The sequence below is a fragment of the Hyperolius riggenbachi genome, chromosome 5 (genome assembly GCF_040937935.1).
Source record: "Hyperolius riggenbachi isolate aHypRig1 chromosome 5, aHypRig1.pri, whole genome shotgun sequence".
NCBI lineage: Eukaryota > Metazoa > Chordata > Amphibia > Anura > Hyperoliidae > Hyperolius > Hyperolius riggenbachi.
In genome coordinates this window covers 10,825,375-10,850,901 of record NC_090650.1, presented here as the reverse complement: position 1 = coordinate 10,850,901, position 25,527 = coordinate 10,825,375, and the positions used below count along the sequence as shown (strand labels likewise).

The 25,527-nt window shown below is 47.4% G+C and overlaps 1 protein-coding gene across 1 annotated transcript in view; it reads left to right on the top strand.

Annotated features, from left to right (window-relative positions):
- The window catches only part of THSD7A (thrombospondin type 1 domain containing 7A), a 570,344-nt gene that overhangs the window by 385,237 nt on the left and 159,580 nt on the right, over window positions 1-25,527 (top strand). The window contains exons 5-6 of the mRNA XM_068235085.1: window positions 13,054-13,299; window positions 17,903-18,087. Coding sequence (XP_068091186.1) covers window positions 13,054-13,299; window positions 17,903-18,087 — 431 coding nt within the window. The remainder of the gene's footprint in view (window positions 1-13,053; window positions 13,300-17,902; window positions 18,088-25,527) is intronic.

Sequence of the window (25,527 nt, the reverse complement as noted above, 5' to 3'; positions counted from 1 at the left end):
GAGCAAAGCCAGCAGGGGGCAGGCTTGGACTTGAAGACAGCAAAGAACACAGTCTCAGCTATAATTATTCTGTAGCAAAGCCAGACCGACTGCTTAGTCGGGATTCTTATCTTAGAGGTGATAACAGGCAAATTAAACAGAGAACAATGTAACAAAGAGCAGATTAGGTGTTTACTGTCATGTTCCCACTGATTTATAAGGTAAAATACATGAGGTTGCTTCATCTCTGGTTCTCTTTAAGTTGCCATGCTAGGAGTACCGAATAACATAAAACTATATCTCTAGTTTCAGAAATTAAAGGAAATATCAAGCATTTTAAAGAGAACCCGAGGTGAGTTTGAAGAATATTATCTGCATACAGAGGCTGGATCTGCCTATACAGCCCAGCCTTTGTTGCTATCCCAAACCCCCCTAAGGTCCCCCTGCACTCTGCAATCCCTCATAAATCGCAGCCACGCTGCTGACAAACAGCTTGTCAGAGCTGGCTGTGTTTATCTCTATAGTGTTAGTCTGCTGCTCTCCCCGCCTCCTGCAGAACTCCAGTCCCCGCCTGCATCCCTTCCCACCCTGCTGATTGGAGGGAAGGGACAGGGGCAGGGACCGGAGCTATGCAGGAGGCGGGGGTGCAGCTGAGACTGACACTACAGATGTAAACACAGCCGCTCAGCACGGCTGTGATTTATGAGGGATTGCAGAGTGCAGGGGGACCTTAGTGGGGTTTGGGATAGCAACAGAGGCTGGGCTGTATAGGCAGATCCAGCCTCACTGTGCAGACAACATTCTTTAAACAAACCTCGGGTTCTCTTAAAGCTACCTCAGATCTACTTACACAGGCCTTCCTCCAGCGCCTTGCAGCCAGCATGTCCCTCGCAGCCACCGTATTTGCAAGGTCGTCCTCTACTGCACCTGTGCAAGTGCCGCTGTCAATCACTCGCACGTGGGCTGAAGTGCTCTGCGCAGGCACAGTAGATGACGACCTCGCGAGGTAGGCCTCTGTACCGGCGGTGACCCCAGGCTGGCCTCTGGGAGCTGCTGTGAGGGACATATCGGCTGCAAGGGGCCGGAGGATTCCCCGGGTAAGTAGATCTGGGGCAGGGATGGTCGTAGTCAGCCAACTTCGCTACACTGGAACTATGCGTAGTTTTACGCAATTACGCTTCGCCAAACTACGGCTTCGTAGACTACGCGTTAAAATACGCAATTACGTGTAGTGTGAAGCGTAGTGTATGTTGATGCTTATGCCCGTATGCAGAAAATTTTACACATTAATTCCTTGAAAATGCTTATACCGGGAACTCTTCTATGCGTACATTCCACTTTCCAATGCGTACATTTGTATGCATACAATCGCACGCAGAAAATTAGACGCGAGTAACGCATTCGTAGTTCACTACGCAATACACATGTTAACTACGCATAGTGGGCGTAAGCTACGCATAGCGGTACTTCTCTACGCCTACATTCGTAAGCATAGTTTTGAAACTTCCCCTACGAACTACGATGCGTAAATTCGCACTGGCGTAGTTTCTGCTCATCCCTTACCTGGGGTAGCTTACAATGCTTGATGGTTCCTTTAAAGAGGAACTGTAGCAGTAATAATTGCTTTTTTTCTTTACAATATTAATTTATAAATTATTTAGTCAGTGTTTTCCCATTGCAAAATCATTCCTCTCCCTGATTTATCACAGGTATCAACCTCTTTAGGTGATCTCTGCAGAACGTTTGGTTACGGAGAGCTCTTAAGACATTAGAAAATAAAGCTGTTGTCACAAAATGCTATGGGAGGAGAATTCCGCATAGCTAAACAGCCTAGGCTGTGACATCACTGGGAGGGCAGGGCTATAGTGTTTCTGATGCTAAAACCTGGAACAGGGGCGTAACTAGAAATCACTGGGCCCCCCTGCGAATATTTGGATGGGCCCCCCCCCCCCCCATAGGTGCCAAATAATCGTAATGGGGCAGCGTTTCACTGTAAATTAATTGTAAAGTGGGCAGCACCAGTCACCAGAAAATAGTAACGTGAGCAGCAGTCACCAGAAAATTGTAACGTGGGCAGCATTCACCAGACAATCGTAATGTGAGCAGCGTTCACCAGAATATCGTAATGTGGGACAGAAAATCGTAATGTGGGCAGAGTTCACCAGAAAATTGTAACATGGACAGCATTCACCAGACAATCGTAACTTGGGCAGTGTTCACCAGAAAATCGTAATGTGGGCCAGAAAATTGTAATGTGGGCAGGGTTCACCAGAAAATCGTAACGTGGACAGCATTCACCAGACAATCGTAACGTGGGCAGTGTTCACCAGAAAATCGTAATGTGGGCCAGAAAATCGCAATGTGGGCAGCAGTCACCAGAAAATCGCCATGTGGGCAGCAGTCACCAGAAAATTGCAATGTGGGCATCAGTCACCAGAAAATCCTAATGTGGGCAGCAGTCACCAGAATATCGTAATGTGGGCAGCAGTCACCAGAAAATCCTAATGTGGGCAGCAGTCAGTCACCAGAATGTCGTAATGTGGGCAGCAGACACCAGAAAATCCTAATGTGGGCAGCAGTCACCAGAAAATCCTTATGTGGGCAGCAGTCACCAGAAAATCGCAATGTGGGCAGCAGTCACCAGAAAATCGCAATGTGGGCAGCAGTCACCAGAAAATCCTAATGTGGGCAGCATACACCAGAAAATCGTAATGTGGGCAGCAGACACCAGAAAATCGCAATGTGGGCAGCAGACACCTGAAAATCGCAATGTGGGCAGCAGACACCTGAAAATCGTAATGTGGGCAGCAGACACCTGAAAATCGTAATGTGGGCAGCAGACACCTGAAAATCGTAATGAGGGCAGCAGACACCTGAAAATTGCAATGTGGGCAGCAGTGACCAGAAAATCGCAATGTGGGCAGCAGTGACCAGAAAATCGTAATGTGGGCAGCAGACACCTGAAAATCGCAATGTGGGCAGCAGACACCTGAAAATCGTAATGTGGGCAGCAGACACCAGAAAATCGCAATGTGGGCAGCAGACACCTGAAAATCGCAATGTGGGCAGCAGACACCTGAAAATCGTAATGTGGGCAGCAGACACCTGAAAATCGTAATGTGGGCAGCAGACACCTGAAAATCGTAATGTGGGCAGCAGACACCTGAAAATCGTAATGTGGGCAGCAGACACCTGAAAATCGTAATGTGGGCAGCAGTGATCAGAAAATCGCAATGTGGGCAGCAGACACCTGAAAATCGTAATGTGGGCAGCAGACACCAGAAAATCATAATGTGGACAGCAGACACCAGAAAATCATAATGTGGGCAGCAGACACCAGAAAATCGCAATGTGGGCAGCAGTGACCAGAAAATCGCAATGTGGGCAGCAGTGACCAGAAAATCGTAATGTGGGCAGCAGACACCAGAAAATCATAATGTGGGCAGCAGTCACCAGAAAATCATAATGTGGGCAGCAGACACCTGAAAATCACAATGTGGGCAGCAGTCACCAGAAAATCGTAATGTGGGCAGCAGACACCTGAAAATCGTAATGAGGGCAGCAGTGACCAGAAAATCGTAATGAGGGCAGCAGACACCTGAAAATCGCAATGTGGGCAGCAGTGACCAGAAAATCACAATGTGGGCAGCAGACACCTGAAAATCGCAATGTGGGCAGCAGTGACCTGAAAATCGTAATGTAGGCAGCAGTGACCTGAAAATCGTAATGTAGGCAGCAGACACCTGAAAATCACAATGTGGGCAGCAGTGACCTGAAAATCGTAATGTAGGCAGCAGACACCTGAAAATCACAATGTGGGCAGCAGACACCTGAAAATCACAATGTGGGCAGCAGACACCTGAAAATCACAATGTGGGCAGCAGACACCAGAAAATCACAATGTGGGCAGCAGACACCAGAAAATCACAATGTGGGCAGCAGTGACCAGAAAATCACAATGTGGGCAGCAGACACCAGAAAATCACAATGTAGGCAGCAGACACTAGAAAAAAAAATGCACCTGTGAAAAAAAACCAATTCACTTACCTGACAGAAGTCTTCTCCTCTCCCGGCATCTGGCTCGCAGCTCCCCGAGTCCTCCTGCAGCACATCTCCCGCGCTGACAGGCAGAGTGCAGGGCTACGGCAAGATGGCTGCCGAAGCCCTGTACTAGAGACACAAATAGTCTCCAGTGTAGGGCTTCTTCGGCGGCCATCTTGCCGTAGCCCTGCTCTGCCTGCCGGAGACTATGCAGGCTGCTGGAGCGGAGCTACGGGGAATGAACTGGCGCAGCGTCTATTAGATGCTGCGGCCAGTTGAGCACCTTGCTGGGGGGTCCAGAGCAGCGCTCCCCCCACGCACAGTGAGCGGGCCCCAGAGCAGCCCCGGGCGGCAGGGCCCCCCTGCGGCTGAGAGAGTCGCATCCCCGGTAGGTACGCCGGTGGTGACAGCCTTTCCTCCTCCGGGCCCCTGACTTGCTAGGGGCCCCCCTGCAACTGCAGGGGCTGCAGGGTCTATTCCTACGCCCCTGACCTGGAAAATTACCATAAAAGTGGCTATCCAAATAATTACTGCCTTCTGCTATATGTCACTACAGGGCCTCTTTACTGCATTCTGCTGTATGTCACTACAGGGCCTCTTTACTGCATTCTGCTACATGTCACTACAGGGCCTCTTTACTGCATTCTGCTATATATTACTACAGGGCCTCTTTACTGCATTCTGCTATATGTCACTACAGGGCCTCTTTACTACATTCTGCTATATGTCACTACAGCACCTCTTTACTGCATTCTGCTATTTGTCACTACAGGGCCTTTTTACTGCATTCTGCTATATGTCACTACAGGGCCTCTTTACTGCATTCTACTATATGTCACTACAGGGCCTCTTTACTGCATTCTACTATATGTCACTACAGGGCCTCTTTACTGCATTCTACTATATGTCACTACAGGGCCTCTTTACTGCATTCTGCTATATGTCACTACAGGGCCTCTTTACTGCATTCTACTATATGTCACTACAGGGCCTCTTACTGCATTCTACTATATGTCACTACAGGGCCTCTGTACTGCATTCTACTATATGTCACTACAGGGCCTCTTTACTGCATGCTGCTATATGTCACTACGGGGCCTCTTTACTGCATTCTGCTATATGTCACTACAGGGCCTCTTTACTGCATGCTGCTATATGTCACTACGGGGCCTGTTTACTGCATTCTGCTACATGTCACTACAGGGCCTCTTTACTGTATTCTGCTATATGTCATTTCTTTACTGCATTCTGCTATATGTCACTACAGGGTCTCTTTACTGCATTCTGCTATATGTCACTACAGGGCCTGTTTACTGCATTCTGCTACATGTCACTACAGGGCCTATTTACTGCATTCTGCTACATGTCACTACAGGGCCTCTTTACTGCATTCTGCTGTATGTCACTACAGGCCCCTTTACTGCATTCTGCTATATGTCACTACAGGGCCTCTTTACTACATTCTGCTATATGTCACTGCAGGGCCTCTTTACTGCATTCTGCTATATGTCACTACAGGGCCTCTTTACTGCATTCTGCTATATGTCACTACATGGCCTCTTTACTGCATTCTGCTATATGTCACTACAGGGCCTCTTTACTGCATGCTGCTATATGTCACTACAGGACCTCTTTACTGCATTCTGCTATATGTCACTACAGGGCCTCTTTACTGCATTCTGCTATATGCCACTACAGGGCCTGTTTACTGCATTCTGCTACATGTCACTACAGGGCCTCTTTACTGCATTCTACTAATGTCACTGCAGGGCCTCTTTACTGCATTCTGCTACATGTCACTACAGGGCCTCTTTACTGCATTCAGCTATATGTCAGTACAGGGCCTCTTTACTGCATTCTGCTATATGTCACTACAGGGCCTCTTTACTGCATTCTGCTATATGTCACTACAGGGCCTCTTTACTGCATTCTGCTATATGTCACTACAGGGCCTCTTTACTGCATTCTGCTATATGTCACTACAGGGCCTCTTTACTGCATGCTGCTATATGTCACTACAGGACCTCTTTACTGCATTCTGCTATATGTCACTACAGGGCCTCTTTACTGCATTCTGCTATATGCCACTACAGGGCCTGTTTACTGCATTCTGCTACATGTCACTACAGGGCCTGTTTACTGCATTCTGCTACATGTCACTACAGGGCCTCTTTACTGCATTCTACTACATGTCACTGCAGGGCCTCTTTACTGCATTCTGCTATATGTCAGTACAGGGCCTCTTTACTGCATTCTACTATATGTCACTACAGGGCCTCTTTACTGCATTCTGCTATATGTCACTACAGGGCCTCATTACTGCATTCTGCTATATGTCACTACAGGGCCTCCTTACTGCATTCTGCTACATGTCACTACAGGGCCTCTTTACTGCATTCTGCTATATGTCACCACAGGGATCATGTTACACAAGGGGCGGGGCACAGATGTACCCTCATGTGCTCATATTACAAAAGGGGTGGGGCACAGATGTACAGTCATGTGCTCATGTTACACAAGGGGCGGAGCAATGATGTACAGTCATGTGCTCATGTTACACAAGGGGCGGAGCAATGATGTACAGTCATGCAATCATGCTGTTCAAGTGGAGGGGCATAGATGTTACCTCATGTGCTCATGTTACACAAGGGGCGGGGCACAGATGTACAACCACACTGATCATGTTACTGACTATTGATCACAATTCCAATATACTTACAAGACTGCTCCCTGAGTAATGTTAATATACCAAGACGTGTTTCACCAATTACAGTGCCTCGCTTAATTATAAAGGATATGAGGGATCAATTAGAGTAATTAGACCCTCTTATAAATCCATCGTTCAACCGCATTAGCGCAGACTGCAGGCACGATCGGTTATCAGTGTTTGGAACAGAGGAGTATAATTCCCCTTAATAGATATGAATGCTCAGCGCAGATTTCCTCGCTCCGCCAAACGCCAAAAGGGTGTTTAGTGCAGAGCCCCATTCCAGTCAGCCTCCATACACATCGTCCAACTATTCCAGATAATCGTCTGCATTCTGCTTTGCAATTTGTATTCTTGCCTGGCTATTCAGTTAGTGCTTTTGATAATAATGAAAACCTTGAGAATCCCCCATGAGGAGATTGAGTAGAGCAAAACCTGTCAGATCTGTAATATATTTACTGCCTACTGTGACAGAAACATAGACGAAATGTTATAGTGAATTTTAATCTGATTTGTATGTTTTTTACAATGTTACAATTTTCCACGATAGTGGTCCTTTTACAGAGTGCCGCGGATCTTTCCTCTCACATTTGATCCACAAGGAGGCAATCTCTCAGCAGCAGTGGGTGGTAGTGGGAGGAGTCAGGTGATCAGCTCTGTGCTGAGGAGTGATGCACTAGTGTTCACTAGTGAGGAACAGTGACTCTCCCGGCAGTCACATGGCTGACTTTTCCAGATCCAGAGGGAATTTATCTGGAATAGCTGCATCAAGTATGAAAGTTGTCAGTAAAGGCATAGTGGGGATTATAGTTTTATGAACACAGATGGCATCACTTAAAATTCTGTTTTCTAGGAAAGTGACATTTTAGCTCATCTCTGTAAACCTGTGAGCTTTCTATAGCAGTGTTTATAATCGCACTAACGAGAAACCCATACGCCGCCCTGTAACACACAGTCATCTTATAACCGTATCATTAATTTATACAAAATATAAAAATAGCCCTCTCTCCGCTCAGAAGCTCCCAGCGTGGGGCGAGGATATCATGGAGCACGCGCAGGTACCGCCGAGCGCCTGAACGCAAGCTGACCCCTTTCCGAGCGTGCTTCTTGTGAGCTAAATAATGCATGAAAAACGCATTAAAAAGCAGCTGGATAGGAATGAGCATTAAGACAGCCACCGGTCACGTTCGCAAACGCAAAGTCTCACGCAGTGATTTACTAATGCTTTTATTTTTACTTTCGTGGAAATGCGTCTGCGCTCGCTTCGGCCGGCCGGTCCCAGACATTAGAAGGGTGGAGCCACATTTCACTGGATGCGGGATCCGCTGTGACTCTCCGTCCATTACCATCATATGTCCGTCGGCGTCCTTTGTAACGGAGGTGTCATAGATCGCCTCGCTGTTGGTGGCTTCTGGTTTAGGGGGCGCTAACGGTACATCGGATCCGGTCATGTGAGTGCGGGGATCGGCAGACCTCTAATAGACACCTTGTAAGAAATACGATATTGCTGAAAATATTGCCTCAATAATGGGATATTAATAAACAATGCGCAGATACAGCTTACCTAGCCATGGTTTCCCGCTAACAGCCTCACCAGCCCATTCCAGCCAAAGACCCCCTCACAGCACATGGTCAAAGCCTTTATCCTGCTTGACTCCACCCCCTCACCCTACATCACTTCCCTTAATGAAGCTCAATGTCATTGGCTGAAAGGATGCAGATTTGAACTTTATCTCCGCCTAACGTCAGTTAAACAGGAAGTGAGTCTTTTGTCTTAGAAACATGTGCTCTAAGAATGGATTTTCAAACAGTCCAATTCTTACAACCTGTGTTAGTTTTCACTAATAGGACGCTTACAGAGAATAGAAACCTTAACCAAGGATTGAACGTCACCCCAATCAGTAGCTGATACCCCCTTTCCCATGAGAAATCTATACCTTTTCTCAAACAGATCATCGGGGGGTCAGTATGGCTGATATTGTGGTGAAACCCCTCCCACAGGAAACTATCTGGACCATGGTTTCCTGTCTGTGAACCTCGTTGCATTGTGGGAAATAACAGCTGTTTACAGCTGTTTCCAACTGCCAAAAAAGCAAGCAGCATCTCCTTCCACTGACATCACTTGCCAGCAGTAAAAATGTCACCATGTGATAAATATCAGAATGTAAATCAGGGAGAGGAAAGATTTTACAATGGACAAGCACTGACTAAATCATTTATACATAATTATTGTAAAAATGAAGCACTTTTTTTATTACATTATTTTCACTGGAGTTCCTCTTTAAAGGGGAACTAAAGAGAGAAGTATATGGAGGCTGTCATGTTTATTTCCTTTTAGACAATACCAGTTGCCTGGCAGCCCTGCTGATCCTCTGCCTCTAATACTATTAGCCATAGCCCCTGAACAAGCATGCAGCAGATCAGGTGTTTCAGTGGTTCAGACTTATAAGTCTGATCTGACAAGATTAGCTGCATGCTTGTTTCTGGTTTTATCAGATACTACTGCAGAGAAATAGACCAGCAGGGCTGCCAGGCAACTGGTATTGATTAAAAGGAAATAAACATGACAGCCTCCATATACCTCTCTCTTCAGTTCCCCTTTAAGTACAAATAACGGTGGTTTCCATAACGATTGATTGTCTGATCCAATCATTGAGATCGATCAGAAGCGATCGTTTGGCCCATCATTCAAGGGGAAAATGATAAGCAATGCGATCAGATCAAAATAATTGATTTTTTTAGCGGTAACATTATGCAGAGACATCAATGAAACGCCTACACGAGATCTGCATCACGTCTCTCTAAAAAGGAAAAGGTGTCTATTAACGGTACAATATGTTCCTGAGGTTCAATCATTCGATCAGATTTTACGATCAAATTGTACAGAAAAACGCGCCGTATGTGGAGAAAATCAACGTGAAACGATTCTATGGTCAATCGGAATACAGAATTTTGTGGACGGGAAAGTTTAATTTTTGATCATATCTGTAGAGAGAAAGTGCCCTTTTATGGGAATAATTGATAATTATCTTCCAATAACATATGTAGAGATGCTGGCGAACCGTTCGCCAGCGAATCTCCGTGGGCCAGTACTACTTCCAAGTCGCTATGACCCGTAATAGTACGGCTGCACTGGTCTGGCGGTGCGCATCCTTGACTGTGCGCCTGTTGCCGGGCACTCTCTGCGCACGAGTGTGACATCACACACATGCACAGAAAGTGCCGGCAACAGGCGCGCAATCGAGGACAGTGCAGCCGTACTACTTCCGGGTCATAGCGACCCGGAAGTAGTGCAGTGTGAGGTGTTCGCCGGCGAAACGGTTCACGAACAGTTTGCCGACATCTCTAAGCATATGATCCCCCACATCTGATCAAATTATCGCATCCGAGGAAAACATTGCACTTTTAAAGTCCACCTTAAAGCTGCCCATACATTGGGATCTGCAAGAGGTCGGTGCCCTAACATGGCTGCCTAGAGGTGCCTGGCTCTTCTACTGACCACATATGATATTGCTCCGTTGTTATTGCCTGATGAAGCGGGATCGATCCTGCGAAACGCGTTGCATATTTGGAGTTCATAAATAAAATATATTGACTGTCTTTACTACAGTTGTTGTGTGTCTACTTGGAGGAGGTAAGTCCACCACTACCTCCTCCATTTACCAAGAATTTGGTTTTTTAAGCTCATTTAGCTTCCTTTTATCCTTTTGGCACCTCTGTTCTCCTGCATAACATGGCTGCCTGATTGTTTAGATCCATTTACGCCCCAAATCGATCTAAATTATCGATCACACCAGATGATCTCACAGGGGACATTACTATCTGCCACCTTAGTGGCGACTCCATACATTGGGAGTAACAGCTTATACTGTACACAATTTGATGCTCTGCCCCATCGCATTGCACCTCAATGGACAAAACGTCATTCATATGACCATGCGCCAGAGTGGGCCGACAGGGACATATGCATAGTCCCGCACCCGCATGCCCCTGGCCTTGCCTGTCCTATTTCTGTTGTTCCGACCATGCGCGCCGTACTACCGCCAACATTTTTTAAATCTCTACGTTGGCCATTGACTCACATGACTTTGCGGGGAAAGTCCAGTTGACTTTGGGGCTGGTCGGCAGCTGATTGGGCACTTCCAGTGCAATGTGACACAGTAAGAGCTTAATTCACTAAACTGTGATAACTCACATATCACACCTTATCAAAGATATCACCCCTTATTAAATATATCATGCCTTATCAGAGTAGCATAGCAAGCACTACAAACTTATGCCTGCTAATTGGCAATGGCACTCGTCCTGCCCTGAGCCCCTGCAGGTTTGTAGCGCTCGCTATGCTGCTCTGATAATGCGTGTTAACTTTGATAAGGTGTGATATCTTTGATAACATGTGATATCCTTGATAAGGTGTGGTCTTTGATAAGGTGTGATATCTCTGATAAGGTGTGATATCCTTGATAAGGTGGGATATTTGAATTATCACGGTTTAGTGAATCAAGTCCCAAGTGTGTTAGCCCCATTGCCTTGCATTGCGGTTGCATTACCTTGCTGTGAAACAGGCTAATGCAACACACACTTCCAAGGCAGGTGTAGAAGAGGCCGTAAATATTTAGTAAAAATAAGTATATTACATTACTGAGTCAGTAAGTATTTCATCTAAGTATTTAGCACAGAGGTTCCAGGAACAAGGAGAAGAAATCCCGGGGGGGAGGGGGCTGTATTGGGGTGGGGGACAGACAGCAGCAAAAAAACTGAAAGCGGTTCCAACTTCTCATATTATCCAAATCTGAAATTCCATATTTTCCTGGAGTTGGTTGTTCAGAAAAGCCGATTATATCCTTTGCCAGGATTGTGATATTTCTGGATATAGTTGGCGGAGGAAAGTGGCACAAGCCTCTGAGGCTCGGGGGGTGGCAGGAGAGGCAGAGTGCGAGGCCAGCGGCGGCGACAGCAGAATCTCTGATGTTTCTTACAGCTGGAATATATCTGCATACACTGACTGCTGACAGGAAACAGCCAGCTATGGGATTCTGTAACAACCGCTGTACACAAGGGCTGTGTGATGATTTCTGACTATTCCCTCTGTAGTTTCTGAAAGCAGATCAACCGGGTGAATTATAGACTTGAAACACCACACACACAATCTACCCAGGGGAGGTGCACACCAGCAGGGCGAGGGGTAATTATACAACACAGGGGAGGGGCACACCAGCAGGGGGAGGAGTAATTATACCACACAGGGGAGGGGCACACCAGCAGGGGAGGAGTAGTTATACCACATAGGGGAGGGGCACACCAGCAGTGGGAGGAGTAGTTATATAACACAGAGGAGGGGCACACCAGCAGGGGGAGGAGTAGGTATACCACACAGAGGAGGGGCACACCAGCAGGGGGAGGAGTAGTTATACCACACAGGGGAGGGGCACACCAGCAGGGGGAGGAGTAGTTATACCACACAGAGGAGGGGCACACCAGCTGGGGGAGGGGTAATTATACCCCACAAGGGTGGGGCTCACCAGCTGGGTAGGGGGAAATTATACCACACAAGGGAGGGGCACACCAGCTGGGTAGGGGGGATTATACCATACAGAGGGTAGTGGCAGCAGCTGGGGGAAGGTATTAAACCACACAGAGGGGGTGATAAAGCAGCTGGGGGAGAGAATTATACCACAAAGAGAGTACTAACTCAGCAGGGGAGGGGTGGAATCATACCACATGGAGGGACAAACACAGCGGCTGCCGGCTGGGGCCCTGGGGGAATTGTTCCACATGGAGTGAGAAACAACACAGCAGCTTGGGGGGGGGGGGGGGGGGTTAATTATGCCATACAGAGGGTAGTGGCAGCAGCTGGGGAAGGGAATTAAACCACACAGTGGGGAGTGATACAGCGGCTGGGGGAGAGAATTATACCACACAGAGGGGAATATGGCAGCGGGGGGGGGGGGGGGGGGAATTATACCACATGGAGTGGGGCCAAGCACAGCAGCTTCAGGAAGGGGGGGGGGGGAGGGACGATGGAATTATAACACACAGGTGTATTGACACAGCAGCTGGGGAGGAAATTATACCGCAAAGTTAAATGAACGTGAACCCCCAAACCATGATGTTGGCCCAGCAAACCGCACCACGCCAAGTCTGGCCAGCATCGGCAGTAAACATGACTCTGGTTGCTGTTATTATTACAATATAAATATACTGTTTTATTGGTGTAAAAGGTTCCATAAGGGAACAAGGGATTAAACTGCCTTTGCTTGATATATTCATTGTTCTGTGTTATTCAGACAACACATTTCACAATGTTTGGGTTTGTTTTCTTTCAGCTTTTGCCAGCAGGAGACGCTGCCAATCACATTTCAGTCCTGCGTGGTGGACAAGGAGTGCCAGGTCAGCGAGTGGTCAGAGTGGACTTCCTGTACCAAGTCCTGTGAGACGGTGCCCCCTAGTGGACATCGCACCAGGAAGCGAACCGTCAAACTCTTCCCCATCGGAAGCGCCAACGAATGCCCGGAGCTGGAAGAGACCGAGGCGTGTACGCCGCCTGCCGACGGGCCGCACACCTGCCTGAAGTAAGTATGACTGTGTCCCAACTGCCTCAACCGCTAACTGCCACTGTTATGGAGATACAGATACATGTAAGCAAGGCCAATGCTTCCAGAGGGCCGCCTGGGCAATTGCCTAGGGCCTCAAGCTCCTCAGAGGGCCCGCAAGTCAGGGACGGTAGGGATCCCAAGTTTACTGTCAGTACTGTATGAAAATGTGAGGGACCCCACATTAATTTTTGCCCAGGGCTCCATGTTACCTAAAACCAGGTCAGTTTGTGGGCAGGGTGGAACCGGGCCAATGGATATCATCAGGAAATGCGTTTGATTGGCTGACTCAAACTTGCATGCAATCTTTGCAATCAATCTGGCATTGCCACCATCTCATTGGCTATCTGTGCTCTCATAGCTGAAGGCGGGGGAGGGGCAGAAGGGGAGGAGTTTTTGTAAAAATATTTGTCCAGTAATGGTGACCCACGTTCCCATGTCAAATAGATGGGAGGTAGGAATATGGGATAAGAATGCTAACATAATAATGTATAATGCCTCTCTCCTGTCGGACTCAAAGCACTCGAGAGCGGCAGCCACAAGGGGGCGCTCAGTACACCATCCGGCAGTGATAGAGTGCCCAAACATCACTCGGCTTATGGCATCGATATCCGGACGATTCAACCATAATGATCAAATCTGGCAGAGATTGATGCCGCTATATGGTCAGTTATTCGAATGATTTCCAGACGAGCAAGCAACTTGGCCAGAGTGCCAAGTATACAAATAACTAGCCTGTGTTCCTTTTCTTATTTTTCTGCCTGAAAAAGTTAAACATCAGGTATACAAGTGACAGTTTCTCTCCAGTCGGGACATAGTCAGACTATAGCATAGCCCTCACTGATAAGGAATTACATCCATAGACTTCTTTCCTAGGAAAGAACAGCTTTTGATTGCAGGGGATGGATAAAAAAGGTCAATAGTTCATATATTTAGTTTCTGGGACAAGAAAGACTAAGTGGACTGTATCAGTCATATAAGACAATACAATATTAAACATATAAAAAAAAAAACTTTGAGATTCACCGCTCCCATGTTGCCCGTGCATGCGCAGTAGTCCACGATGCAGCCGCGTCATGACACAGCAGAGAGAGCCAGGAGGATGGCGAGGGAGCAGACGGAATACAGGGGGGTGGAGGAAGCCCCAGGTAAGTAAAATTCTTTCCCCCTTTTTTCTCAGGTTCACTTTAAAGAATGAAACATTTTTGTAGTATGATTCTAAATACTGTATATACTCACGTATAAGCCTAATTTTTCAGCACAAACAATGTGCTGAACAGTGTCCCCCTTGGCTTATATGGGAGTCAGTGGAGCAGAACAGATGGTGGAGCAGGTTTTGTTGCTGGCTGGTAGGGATGGTCGGAAATGCCAATTTCCGATTCCGCGGTAAATCCGCATTCCACCATTGCCAATTACCGATTCTGCTTTCCGCTACCAATTTCCGCATTCCAATGCAGAATTTCTGCCAGAAATCGCGGAAAAGTTCGCCCGACTTTAACATCGATTTTCTCAAAAACTATAAGGTATTTTTGAAAACTTTTTTTTTTGTTTAATAAACCCTGAAAATTCTGTGTTTCTAGGACTTATAGGGGCTTTGCAATTAACTAAAGTCGGCGGATTTTTACTGTAATGTAAAATGCAGAAAATAGGCAGATGCAGATTTTCTACATTTTACATTCCAATAAAAATCCATCGACTTTAGCGGTTAATTGCAAAGCCCCCGTAAATCCTAGAAACACCAAATTTTCAGAGTTTATTAAACTGAATCTTGTGAACAAGATGCAAAAAAAAAAGTTTTCAAAAAGACCTTATAGTTTTTGAGAAAATCAATGTTAAAGTCGGCGGAAATTTCCACGATTTCCGGCGGAAATCTGACAACCGCACTTGCATTTCCGATTTCCGCATTCCGATGTGGAAATGCAAGGTTTCGTTACTGGCTCCCTGCGGTTCCCGTGCTCCCATCCCCTTCACCTGTGTCCCCCGGCTTGTGGAGCGTAGCGTGCAAGCAATGTGTCAGTGGTGCAATGATTAGGGATTCTTCCTGTGTGGCAATCGCTGTGTCTCATATCTGTGACGCCATCTAGTGGGGCCTTGAGACACAGCTGTATCATCCTTGGGGCACATCTGGCTATGGGAAGGAGGGGATGACTTGTACTGGGGGCACATCTGGCTATTGTGGAGGGGGGCTTACACGCTAGTCAATCACTTTTTCCTGGTTTCTGAGGGGAAAGTGGGTACCTTGGCCTATACGCAGGTCGGCTTATATGCGAGTATATACAGTATTTTATTTTTATTATTTCATTTCTATGAAATTTATCTATAAAAAATGCATCTGAACTGGAGTTTTAACCATATAGCACTACGTGGAGTACAGTAACCCCCCCCCCCCCCCCCCCCCTCTTCATAATATGAGAGTAGTGGTAAACATGGGAACTGAATCCACCAATCACCTGCGTTGGCAGAATAAGCTGGCGGGTTTGGTTCAGAAGCAGAGCAGCTGTCACAGCTTTGTGCCTGCTAACAATGCAGAATACAGAGAACGTTAGCTCACCTTTATTCCAGCGGCCTGTTTAGGCAGCGCCGCCTCCGGTTCCACCCGTCAAGCTGGGAGTTTTAGCGGAGCTGAATCCCTGGGATGAGCGTTAATTAAAGCTAGCGTTCTGGTTCCCTGACTTCACAGCGCCGCTGCAGCCCGATGAAATATTCATAGCCGAGCGACAAGGGATAAAAGTCAGTTCTGATATTCCATTTCAATCACACGCGGCGGATCTCATCGGGTGATAATCGTATTTACGAAAGCTTCCGCGGATGCGTTTCTTCCCAGGTAGTGCTAGATTCGGCTCTCCCACCCCTTGAGCAGCGATCAGTAAACTCTTTATAAGTTCCCTTAGGTCACAGAAATGCGGTCACCGGCCTGGTTCTCATTGCCGCAGCTAAAGCCCAAGTCAACAGAAAACTTCCTCTCCAACTTCCAATTCCTGGGCTTCCCGCTGGGCCATAACTAAAAATCATGTGCCCCCTTCCCCCAGGAATACATCTATCGAAAAAAGGCGCATGGGAACTTGGGCACCCAATAATGCTGATAGTAAAATATAAATGCCAATATTTCACTAAGGCTAAGCCTTACCCTACTCTCACACAGGATCCTCCCCCCTGACCCCTAACCACACAGGATCCTCCCCCCCTGACCCCTAACCAGAAGGGATCCTCCCCCCTGAACCCTAACCACACACACACACTACCTGCCTGATGCCTAACCCTAAACACCTCCCCCCCCTGCACACCTGCCTGATGCCTAACCTTCATTCCCCCTGCCTTTCAGTGGCGTAGCTAAGACGCTGTTGTTCCCAGTGCAAGTTTTACATTGGGGCCCCCCAAGCTCTCTATACATAACAAATGATACGGTGCACCTAAACCAATCAAGGACAACCACAGTGTCAGAGGTGCAAGAAGGGGATGGGAAACTGTGTTAATGATCATTGCTATTCTAATCATCTATAAAAGTGAATAATATCAGCATAGGACCGATAAAGAGCTAATACTCTAGTCCAAGGGCCCGATGCGGTTGCTACCTCTGCACCCCCTATTGCTACGCCCCTGGCGCCTATAGAAATATCGACATTGAGCCGTAATTTGGGTGCCCGTAGTGCCTGAGAAATAGCCGGTGCTGTACCAGTGCCTGCTATTTATCGGGCAACAAATTACGGCTCAGTGCCAATCTTTCTATAGTTGCCTGTGGCGGGGCCCAAACCTCCAGTGCTAGCGGGATCCATATTGCCTGCTTCTCCAGAAATGGGGTTCCTCCATGTCGACACCTCTTACCCTTGGTGAGCCTGACAGCCTGGAGGCCACTCTGGCAATGGTCATAGAAAAAGTGTGGCCTTTGTAATCTTCTCACCCATAACAAGTGTAGCCATGAAAATACCTGATCTGGAGAATGAGCCTCTGTGTCAGAGTGAGGAGAGATTAAAGTGACCATAAAGTGTGCTTAAAAAAAAAAAGAGTTAGATACTTACCTATGGAGAGGAAAGGGCCTGGATCCAAATAGGACCTTCCCGATACTCTGTGCTCTCATCTCACCACTGCCCCCCAGTGAAATTATTTGACCTGCAGGTTGAATACTTCTTTGGCTCTCCTCAGACAGCATACAGAAGTACTCCCGTCCCCAACACAGCAAAATATAACGTATGCATTTAGCCTCTGAGGAAGCGCTTTCTAAACCGTGAAACGGCCATCAGGCAATCCTCACACTATAACGGATAAACTGCTTTCAGAAGTCTGTGCTGTATCTATCTAGGACAAGGATGACATTCGAAATTTTCAGTCTTAACAAACAATAAAAGTTCCATTTTAGACATTTTATATTTATTACACCCTGGGCACTGTCCTTAACATCTGTATTGTGTTTTGAATTTATTTGAAACATGGCATGAGGGCAAGAGACCAATAAGTGGGGTGGTTAATGATCAGCTAATCATTCTGAATTGTTCTATTAGCTTTAGGAATCGAATGAATTTTTTTTTTTGAGTTTATGGCAACCAGTGATCCATCTCTCACAAGTATAATGTAATCTGTCACTCAGGTACACCTGGAGAGCCACGGAGTGGACAGAGTGCCGCGTGGACCCCCTGCTGAGCCAGCAGGACAAGAGGCGGGGCAATCAGACCGCTCTATGTGGGGGTGGGATTCAGACCAGGGAAATCTACTGTGTGCAAGCCAATGAGAATCTCCTGTCGTACCTCAACACAGCCAAGGACAAGGAGGGAGGTGAGTGTGCTGTTTAATATGCTCTGTTTGCGTTATCTCATTATATGAGGACTATTAATAGAGAGAAAGTAGTTTCCTCAAATCCACCCTGTCCTGATTACAGATCTGCCCCATAATTGTTCAAGAAAAAAAAAACCAAATATGGATTTCCTGAAACAGCTTGGCCTACAAAATTCAGGGTGGGATTTCTTTAAATAAAGGGGTGTGATCTGGTAAATCTGGGAGGAGCATGGACTGAGCAGGGGTGGGACTTGAAGTGAGTCTGTCAGTATTAGCAGTCACTAAGATTACTATTATTTAGTAGTTATATAGCACCATCATCTTCCACAACGCTGTACAGAGTATATTGTCTTGTCACTAACTGTCCCTCAGTGGGTCGCACAATCTAATCCCTACCATAGTCATATGTCTATATCATGTAATGTATGTATTGTGATTCTTGGGCGAATTTAGGGCAGAAGCCAATTAACTTATCTGTATGTTTTTGGGATGTGGGAGGAAACCGGAGTGCCCGGAGGAAACCCACACAGACACGGGGAGAACATACAAACTCTGTGCATTTAGTGCCCTGGCTGGGATTTGAACTGGGGACCCAGCGCTGCAAAGCAAGAGTGCTAACTACTACGCCATCATGCTTCTATCTTCATACAAATTTAGGCAAACATACTGTATGCAGCCTGAAAATGGGCCAATCAAATGAATCTGCTAAATGGGATTTGTCCTGTGTCAAGCTGCTTAAACTTGCATAAATTGCATCAGCTCCGACTGGTAAGGATCTTAATTGATCATCCCCATTAGTGATGGGTCGTTCGCGAACGAGCCGGCTCTTTGCTGCGAACGACAAGAGCCGGTGCTCAGTTTAAAAAGAGCCGATGCCTGTCAGTCACTCACCAGTGCGCTCTGCTCTGTAATAGAGGGCGCTGAGGCATGCTGGGAGATGTAGTCCTCCTCCTGTAGCTTGTAAGAGTGTATGGGGCGGAGCAGCAGCAGCAGGAGGGATTGCCCCACTCAGAGAAGCAGCCTGGAGTTGTCATGGATTAGGGCGGGGCTTTTCTTCCGTATCTGAGTGGCTTCTAATGATATTAAATGAAGAGCCGTTTGAGAGCCATACGAGCCGACTCTTTACTGGGAGCCGAGCCAAAAGAGATGATTCTCTTAAAAGAGCCGGAATTCCCATCACTAATCCCCATTCACTACAGGTGGGAGGAGATCCAAATAGTAGATATAAGTGGGAGGAGGGGAACCTTCTTGTCGGCATGTCGGCATTTATCTGCGCCCCACGCATGCATGCTAGCTCCGCCCCGCGCATGCATGCTAGCTCCACCCCACTCGTCTTTCATCAGAAATAGCTAGGCCAGATCGGGTCTGCTCAAGCATGAGCTGTCTGTGCCTACCCAGTTGAGTGAGCCCAATCAGGCTTGGGTATTTTCACCGGAGCCTGAGCAGGGCGGAGCTAGTGTGCATGGGCAGGGATGCTGCTCTTCAGGGGTCCCTCCGATAGAATGTAGAGTCCGACGGAGGAAGCCTCTTTAGGACCCAGAGCCCCCCCCCCTCCCCAAGGTGAGTACCCCTTAGGGCCTTGGTGCCCAATAGGTCGATCGCGACCGCCTACTGAGTAGATCCTGCATCCTGTCAAAATCTGAAGCCGCGCAGCTGTGGCTGTCAGATTTTGCTGCCATAGCAGCATCAGGGAGAAGAGGGGAGAGGCGCGGCTGGAGGGGAGGCGTGGCTGAAGGGGAGAGGAGCAAATGAGGAGACAGGTCTCCTCCCCTTCAGGCTGTGAGTGTAGTACAGTGTCTCCTCCCCTCCAGGCTGCCTGTGAGATTTGTGTCTCCTCCCTTCCAGGCAAGTGCACAGTAATGTGGGCAAATAGCTTCAGGAGGATTCTGAAGCTAATTGCTATGTTTGAAAGGGGGGAAGAAGGATTGTGGACTGCTTAAAGTGAACCTCCAGACTAAAAATCGACTCAGCAGCACTGAAAAGGCCTGGTGTGTCTTTAACAGTTTCACAGCATCAGGACTTAGTTTCTCTTATACAAGCCTCATTTTTAGCTGCACAGAAGAAAACTGCCCGGGCATTTTTCCCCTGATGCTGTGCAAAGCATGATGGGATTTCTGATGTTGTTGTTCTCGTTCTGCTGTTTTGGTGCAATTTTCTTTTGTTTTTTACATTTTGAATTTGACATTTGAAACCTAGCGTGTGCAGCTGGGAGGGGTGATCAGGACACAGGACAGTTGGAACTGTGTCTCATGCTCCCTGTCACCTCCTTTCAACCAAAAAGATGGCTGCCCCCATTAATCACAAACATTTGCCTGTTCTTTTAAAACAGGGTGGGTACAAAATTATATTACCTCTCTATTCTAATTAACATAACTAATGTAACTTAATGACAGTATGTTTGTTTAGGCTGGAGTTCCTCTTTAACTTCTGGGATAGGGATACATGGCATGTAGGGGAGAAGGCTTCCATATTCGTTAGGCTTTAAGGGGGGGGGGGGGAGAGACCTCTTATGTATGCTGCGGGGGGGGGGGGGGGGGTAGATCTCCTGGACTCTGCAGTTTGTAAAGTAGCTCTCGAGCCGAAAAAGTGTGGGCAGCCCAGCCTTAGGGGCACTTTTTTTTATCTCACAGGTTTACTTCAAAGGGAAATAAATATGGCATCCCCCATATGTCTCTCACTTCAGGTTCCCTTGAATGGAAGCCGGAACGTCTGCCGATAGCGAGCAGATGGAGTCGGGATAACGACATTAAGCATGCCGCGCACATCATGGAAGGACGTAAAAACCTCTCACCGTTTCTTGGCTCCATTTCTCCCTCTAATCCCGGTATATATTCCTCTCTAACTAGCGCTGAATATGGCGGAATAGGAATGACTGCTGGTGGCGTTCCCCGATGACAGCGCGCCCCGTATCAGCCAGAGAGCGGCGGCTATGCTAATGCGCGCCTAATTATGCACATTTTCATCAAATGAAGCTTTGATCAATCATCCGGTGCCGCGCTCTGCCGCCGAACGCCTCTCCTGCGCTGCCAGGCGGTAACATGAAATGCAGATAATTCACAGACCGCCAAATTACTCTGAATTCATTTCCTGATAGGTAGGCTGAGGTACTTCCATGCTGGAAAATCAGACAGAAAGGTAAGAAGTCATAGAGATTGTCTCTGTCTCCAGCCAGTTCATCGGAAGGGAAACACTAGGGCATTTTTGGCAGCGTTTTGGGATCGCCGACAATCGCAGTCGATTCCCAAAAACGTTTTGCCAATGTATTTAAAAGGGGGTGAACCCTCTAGTGCGATTGCGATTAGGGTTAATCGCAGTCGCAGGACATGCAGCATTTTATGCGCTCAGTGCTGAGTATAGTAGCTCTGCAAAATCGCTTTGCAGCAATTTGGGGGGAGAGTGATTGTAAATTTAAATAAAGTTATTTATACTTACTGGATGTCCGCCTTCCGTCCATAGCTCCGCCCCCTAGCAGAAGAGGTCATATGCTCTTCTCTGATTGGTCCTAAAGAAGCACCTATGACCTCTTCCTTTAGAGTGCGGAGCTTTGAAAAGCGTTGTTGCTTCCACGAAAAACGCTCACGCCGTTGCTGGAAGTGTTGCAGCCAGCCATTGGAAGCGCGAACAGACGCCAGTGCCGTGAGAGGGCCTGGCAGTCTTCAGGCGCAGGCGGATCTCTTTCACCCGACGCCGCCATAGTGCGTGCCAGGCGGACTACAAGTACAAGAGCGGCCAGCTGTACATCTCCAGATCGAGCGCACCCCGCGCAAATCATATCGCACCTAGGGAAGGACAATTGGGTCCAAAAGCACAGCTTCATGACATGTCAGAAGCCAGGACTGTCCCCCTTTGGAGCGCAAATCTTAAACTGCACCGGTAGCAGCTGCCAATCTCCTAAACCGCAAGTATATATTTAAAGTGGACCCAAATTAAAGAGACAAGATTTCAGAAATAAAATCTATTTTCTAACTTATAATAATAAATAGCAGCCTTTTTTCAGCTGCATGATGACAAATATAAACTATTTTACATTTATTGGGGGAACCCCTCCCTTCCTTTCATATTGCCGGGACAGAATCCGGCAGACTGGTGGAGGAGATAAAAAACAAAACACGGGCTGCTACTGATGATGTCACAGGGGAGGTGGTCTCAGCTTGTGTGAGATGTCACATAGACCACGCCCCTGTGAGGGAGGGTAGCTGATGACAAACACACCCATGATCTAAAACCTCCTACTAAGCTCAGAAGTAATGGCTGCCCCCAGTATAATCCTAGCTATGAAAAGAGAAGGGTGAAAAGCATGCACTGAAATGCTCATAGGCTTGCAGGAGTGTTTATTTATCTTTGTATGTGTCAGAGCGGTGCAACTAAATATTTTTAATTAAAAAATGTTTGATTTGGGTCCGCTTTAATTCTACTATAATCTCAAAGCGAGGAGGAAGACCTAAAACAGAGGAGAACTGTTTACAGCAACGCCAAAAAAATGGTTGGAGACATTATCCTATCCAGTTTCATTACAAGCTACATTGGTTGGCGGACTACAAGTATCAGCAATAAATATCAGAGCAGTGAGCTTTCTCAATACATTTTGGAGTATAGCTAGTCTTGAGTATATGTATATTGTTAAGGCATTGATGGGTATGCTTATATGACCCCGGTGGAAGCCTCATGGTTTTAATTTCTGTACAGATCATTTTTATTCAATCTTTGTGATGTACTCTTAGTGCTTGGGGGCATGTGTGTCCTATTGTATGTGCAATAAATATGTGTTTTTAGACATAGTTTGACGAGGCGTTTTACACCTTTATTTTTCAAATTCTTCTTGTTTAGTGTATTATGGTTGCGCCCATCCTTTGATGTCCATGAATGACACTTTATCTATTGATTTATGCACCACTATCAGGGGCAAACCCAGGATTTTCCAGGCGGTGATTCCTGAAAGGTCTCCCTCAGCCACACACAATGCAGTATAATAATATGGTAGGACATCATGCTAGGTGCACATAATGCAATTTCCCGTCCGACCGACTGGCGTCGGAATGGATCAGGAGCAGTTTGGATACAGATAATAATGAGGACAGCTGACATTGCTAATGAAGGGGAAAGTGAAGCATTCACACAGCAGGGCACAGGGCTGTGCTCATACCTGTCTCTGTTAAGTTCCCCAGAGCTGCTCCATGCTCTGTACATACACTGCTGCTCCATGCTCTGTACATACACTGCTGCTCCATGCTCTATACATATACTGCTGCTCCATGCTCTGTACATACACTGCTGCTCCATGCTCTGTACTCACACTGCTGCTCCATGCTCTGTACACACACTGCTGCTCCATGCTCTGTACACACACTGCTGCTCCATGCTCTGTACACACACTGCTGCTCCATGCTCTGTACACACGCTGCTGCTCCATGCTCTGTACACACACTGCTGCTCCATGCTCTGTACACACGCTGCTGCCACATGCTCTGTACACACTCTGCTGCTCCATGCTCTGTACACACGCTGCTGCTCCATGCTCTGTACACACACACTGCTGCTCCATGCTCTGTACACACACACTGCTGCACCATGCTCTGTACACACACTGCTGCTCCATGCTCTGTACACATACTGCTGCTCCACGCTCTGTACACACGCTGCTGCTCCACGCTCTGTACACACGCTGCTGCTCCTTGCTCTGTACACACACTGCTGCTCCATGCTCTGTACTCACACTGCTGCTCCATGCTCTGTACACACACTGCTGCTCCATGCTCTGTACACACACTGCTGCTCCATGCTCTGTACACACACTGCTGCTCCATGCTCTGTACACACACTGCTGCTCCATGCTCTGTACACACACTGCTGCTCCATGCTCTTTACACACTCTGGTGCTCCATGCTCTGTATACAGCTGCTGCTACATCCAAAGTCAACTGTAGCAGGGAAAGAAAGGGGGCGGTGCTGTGAGCTGCAGGATGCCTGAAGATATTCTGGTGTCTCAACTTGTGCCTGTCCCCAGACACTGCACCGGCACTGGTCTGAGGGGGGATTCCGGGCAGCTGTAATCCCCCCCCCCCCCCCCCCCCCGCGCTTGCCTATGACTATTCCCAGCATGCCGACCAAAAAAATGTTTGTTTATATCCATCTTCAGTTCCTGATAAAGATTGTCCATCCATTCCGAGGGTGCGGGTAGCGAATTGCATTTAATGTAAGTCAGTGTATTTTTCGGCATATAATGGGGGGGAAATGTCACTGCGTCTTATATGCCAAATACAGGGAGTTCCCAACTTACAAATGCCCGCCGATACGAACCGATGACACCTTGCCATGTCAGGGACTTCCTGTACTGTCCCCCCCCCCCCCATGTCTCCTCTGCTCCCATCCTTGTGTCCTCCTCCGCTCCCCCTGAATAAATGTAAGCAACGGCAGTACGTCTTACCTCATCTATGGGCTCCAGAGGCGATCAGAGACCTCTTCTCTCCTGCACTGCTCTCCTTGTGCCGGCTTCTGCTGATCGCATCATTGCACACAACCAGCACTATGGGAGCAGTGAGGGAGAGGAGAGAACAATGATCGCTGCGGGCTCTGATGGATTAGGTGAGCCGTGCTGCTGTTGCCTGCATTCATTCAGGGGGAGCGGAGGAGAGCACAAGGGAAGAGCGAATGAGACACAGGGACAGAAGTGGACACAGGGGGGACACAGGAGAACACATAGAGGACACGATAATTGGGGAGAACAACTACAACATGCTTCTGGACCATGGATGCACCGGGTTTAGTATATATATTTTTCCCTGGTTTTTGCCCACTAACCCTAGGTGCGTCTTATAGTCCGGAGCATCTTATATGCCGAAAAAGATGGTAAATGCAGAAACATTGCATTTGGTCTGCGAAACATTGTGTGTGATCTTGAAGTTACATTCAGTGTCATTTAAATTAACTTAATTGAAGAGACTCTGTAACACAATTTTCAGCCTTATTTCTTCTATCCTATAAGTTCCTGTTCTAATGTGGTCTGGATTACTGCAGCCTTTTCTAGTTGCACTGTCTCTGTATTATATCTAATCTTCTTTCCTTTGTCAAGCTTTGTCAACCCAGAGAGGAATGCACTGCCTCTGCTGTGATAGGGAGAAGTTATGCATGCCCCCCTCTGCTCTCCTGTGTGTGTATGAGTCACAGGCAATGTCTCTGCTCACAGCCTGAGTCTCTGCAAGGCTCCTGGAGACATTTCAAACAGCTGTGAGTGCAGAGAGATCAGTGCAGAGCTCAGACAAGCAGCTAAGGCAACACGTGAGAGTAACATTCTAGCAATCAAGTCACATTTGAGAGGAGCTTCTGCAAACAGGCACCCGCTCTGATGATGTATTTCCTCTTTGGCGGCCATCTTCATTGTTTACTAAAACAATGAATAAAACAGTAATTTTATCACCAGGAAAGCAGCGGGGAGCGGCGAAAA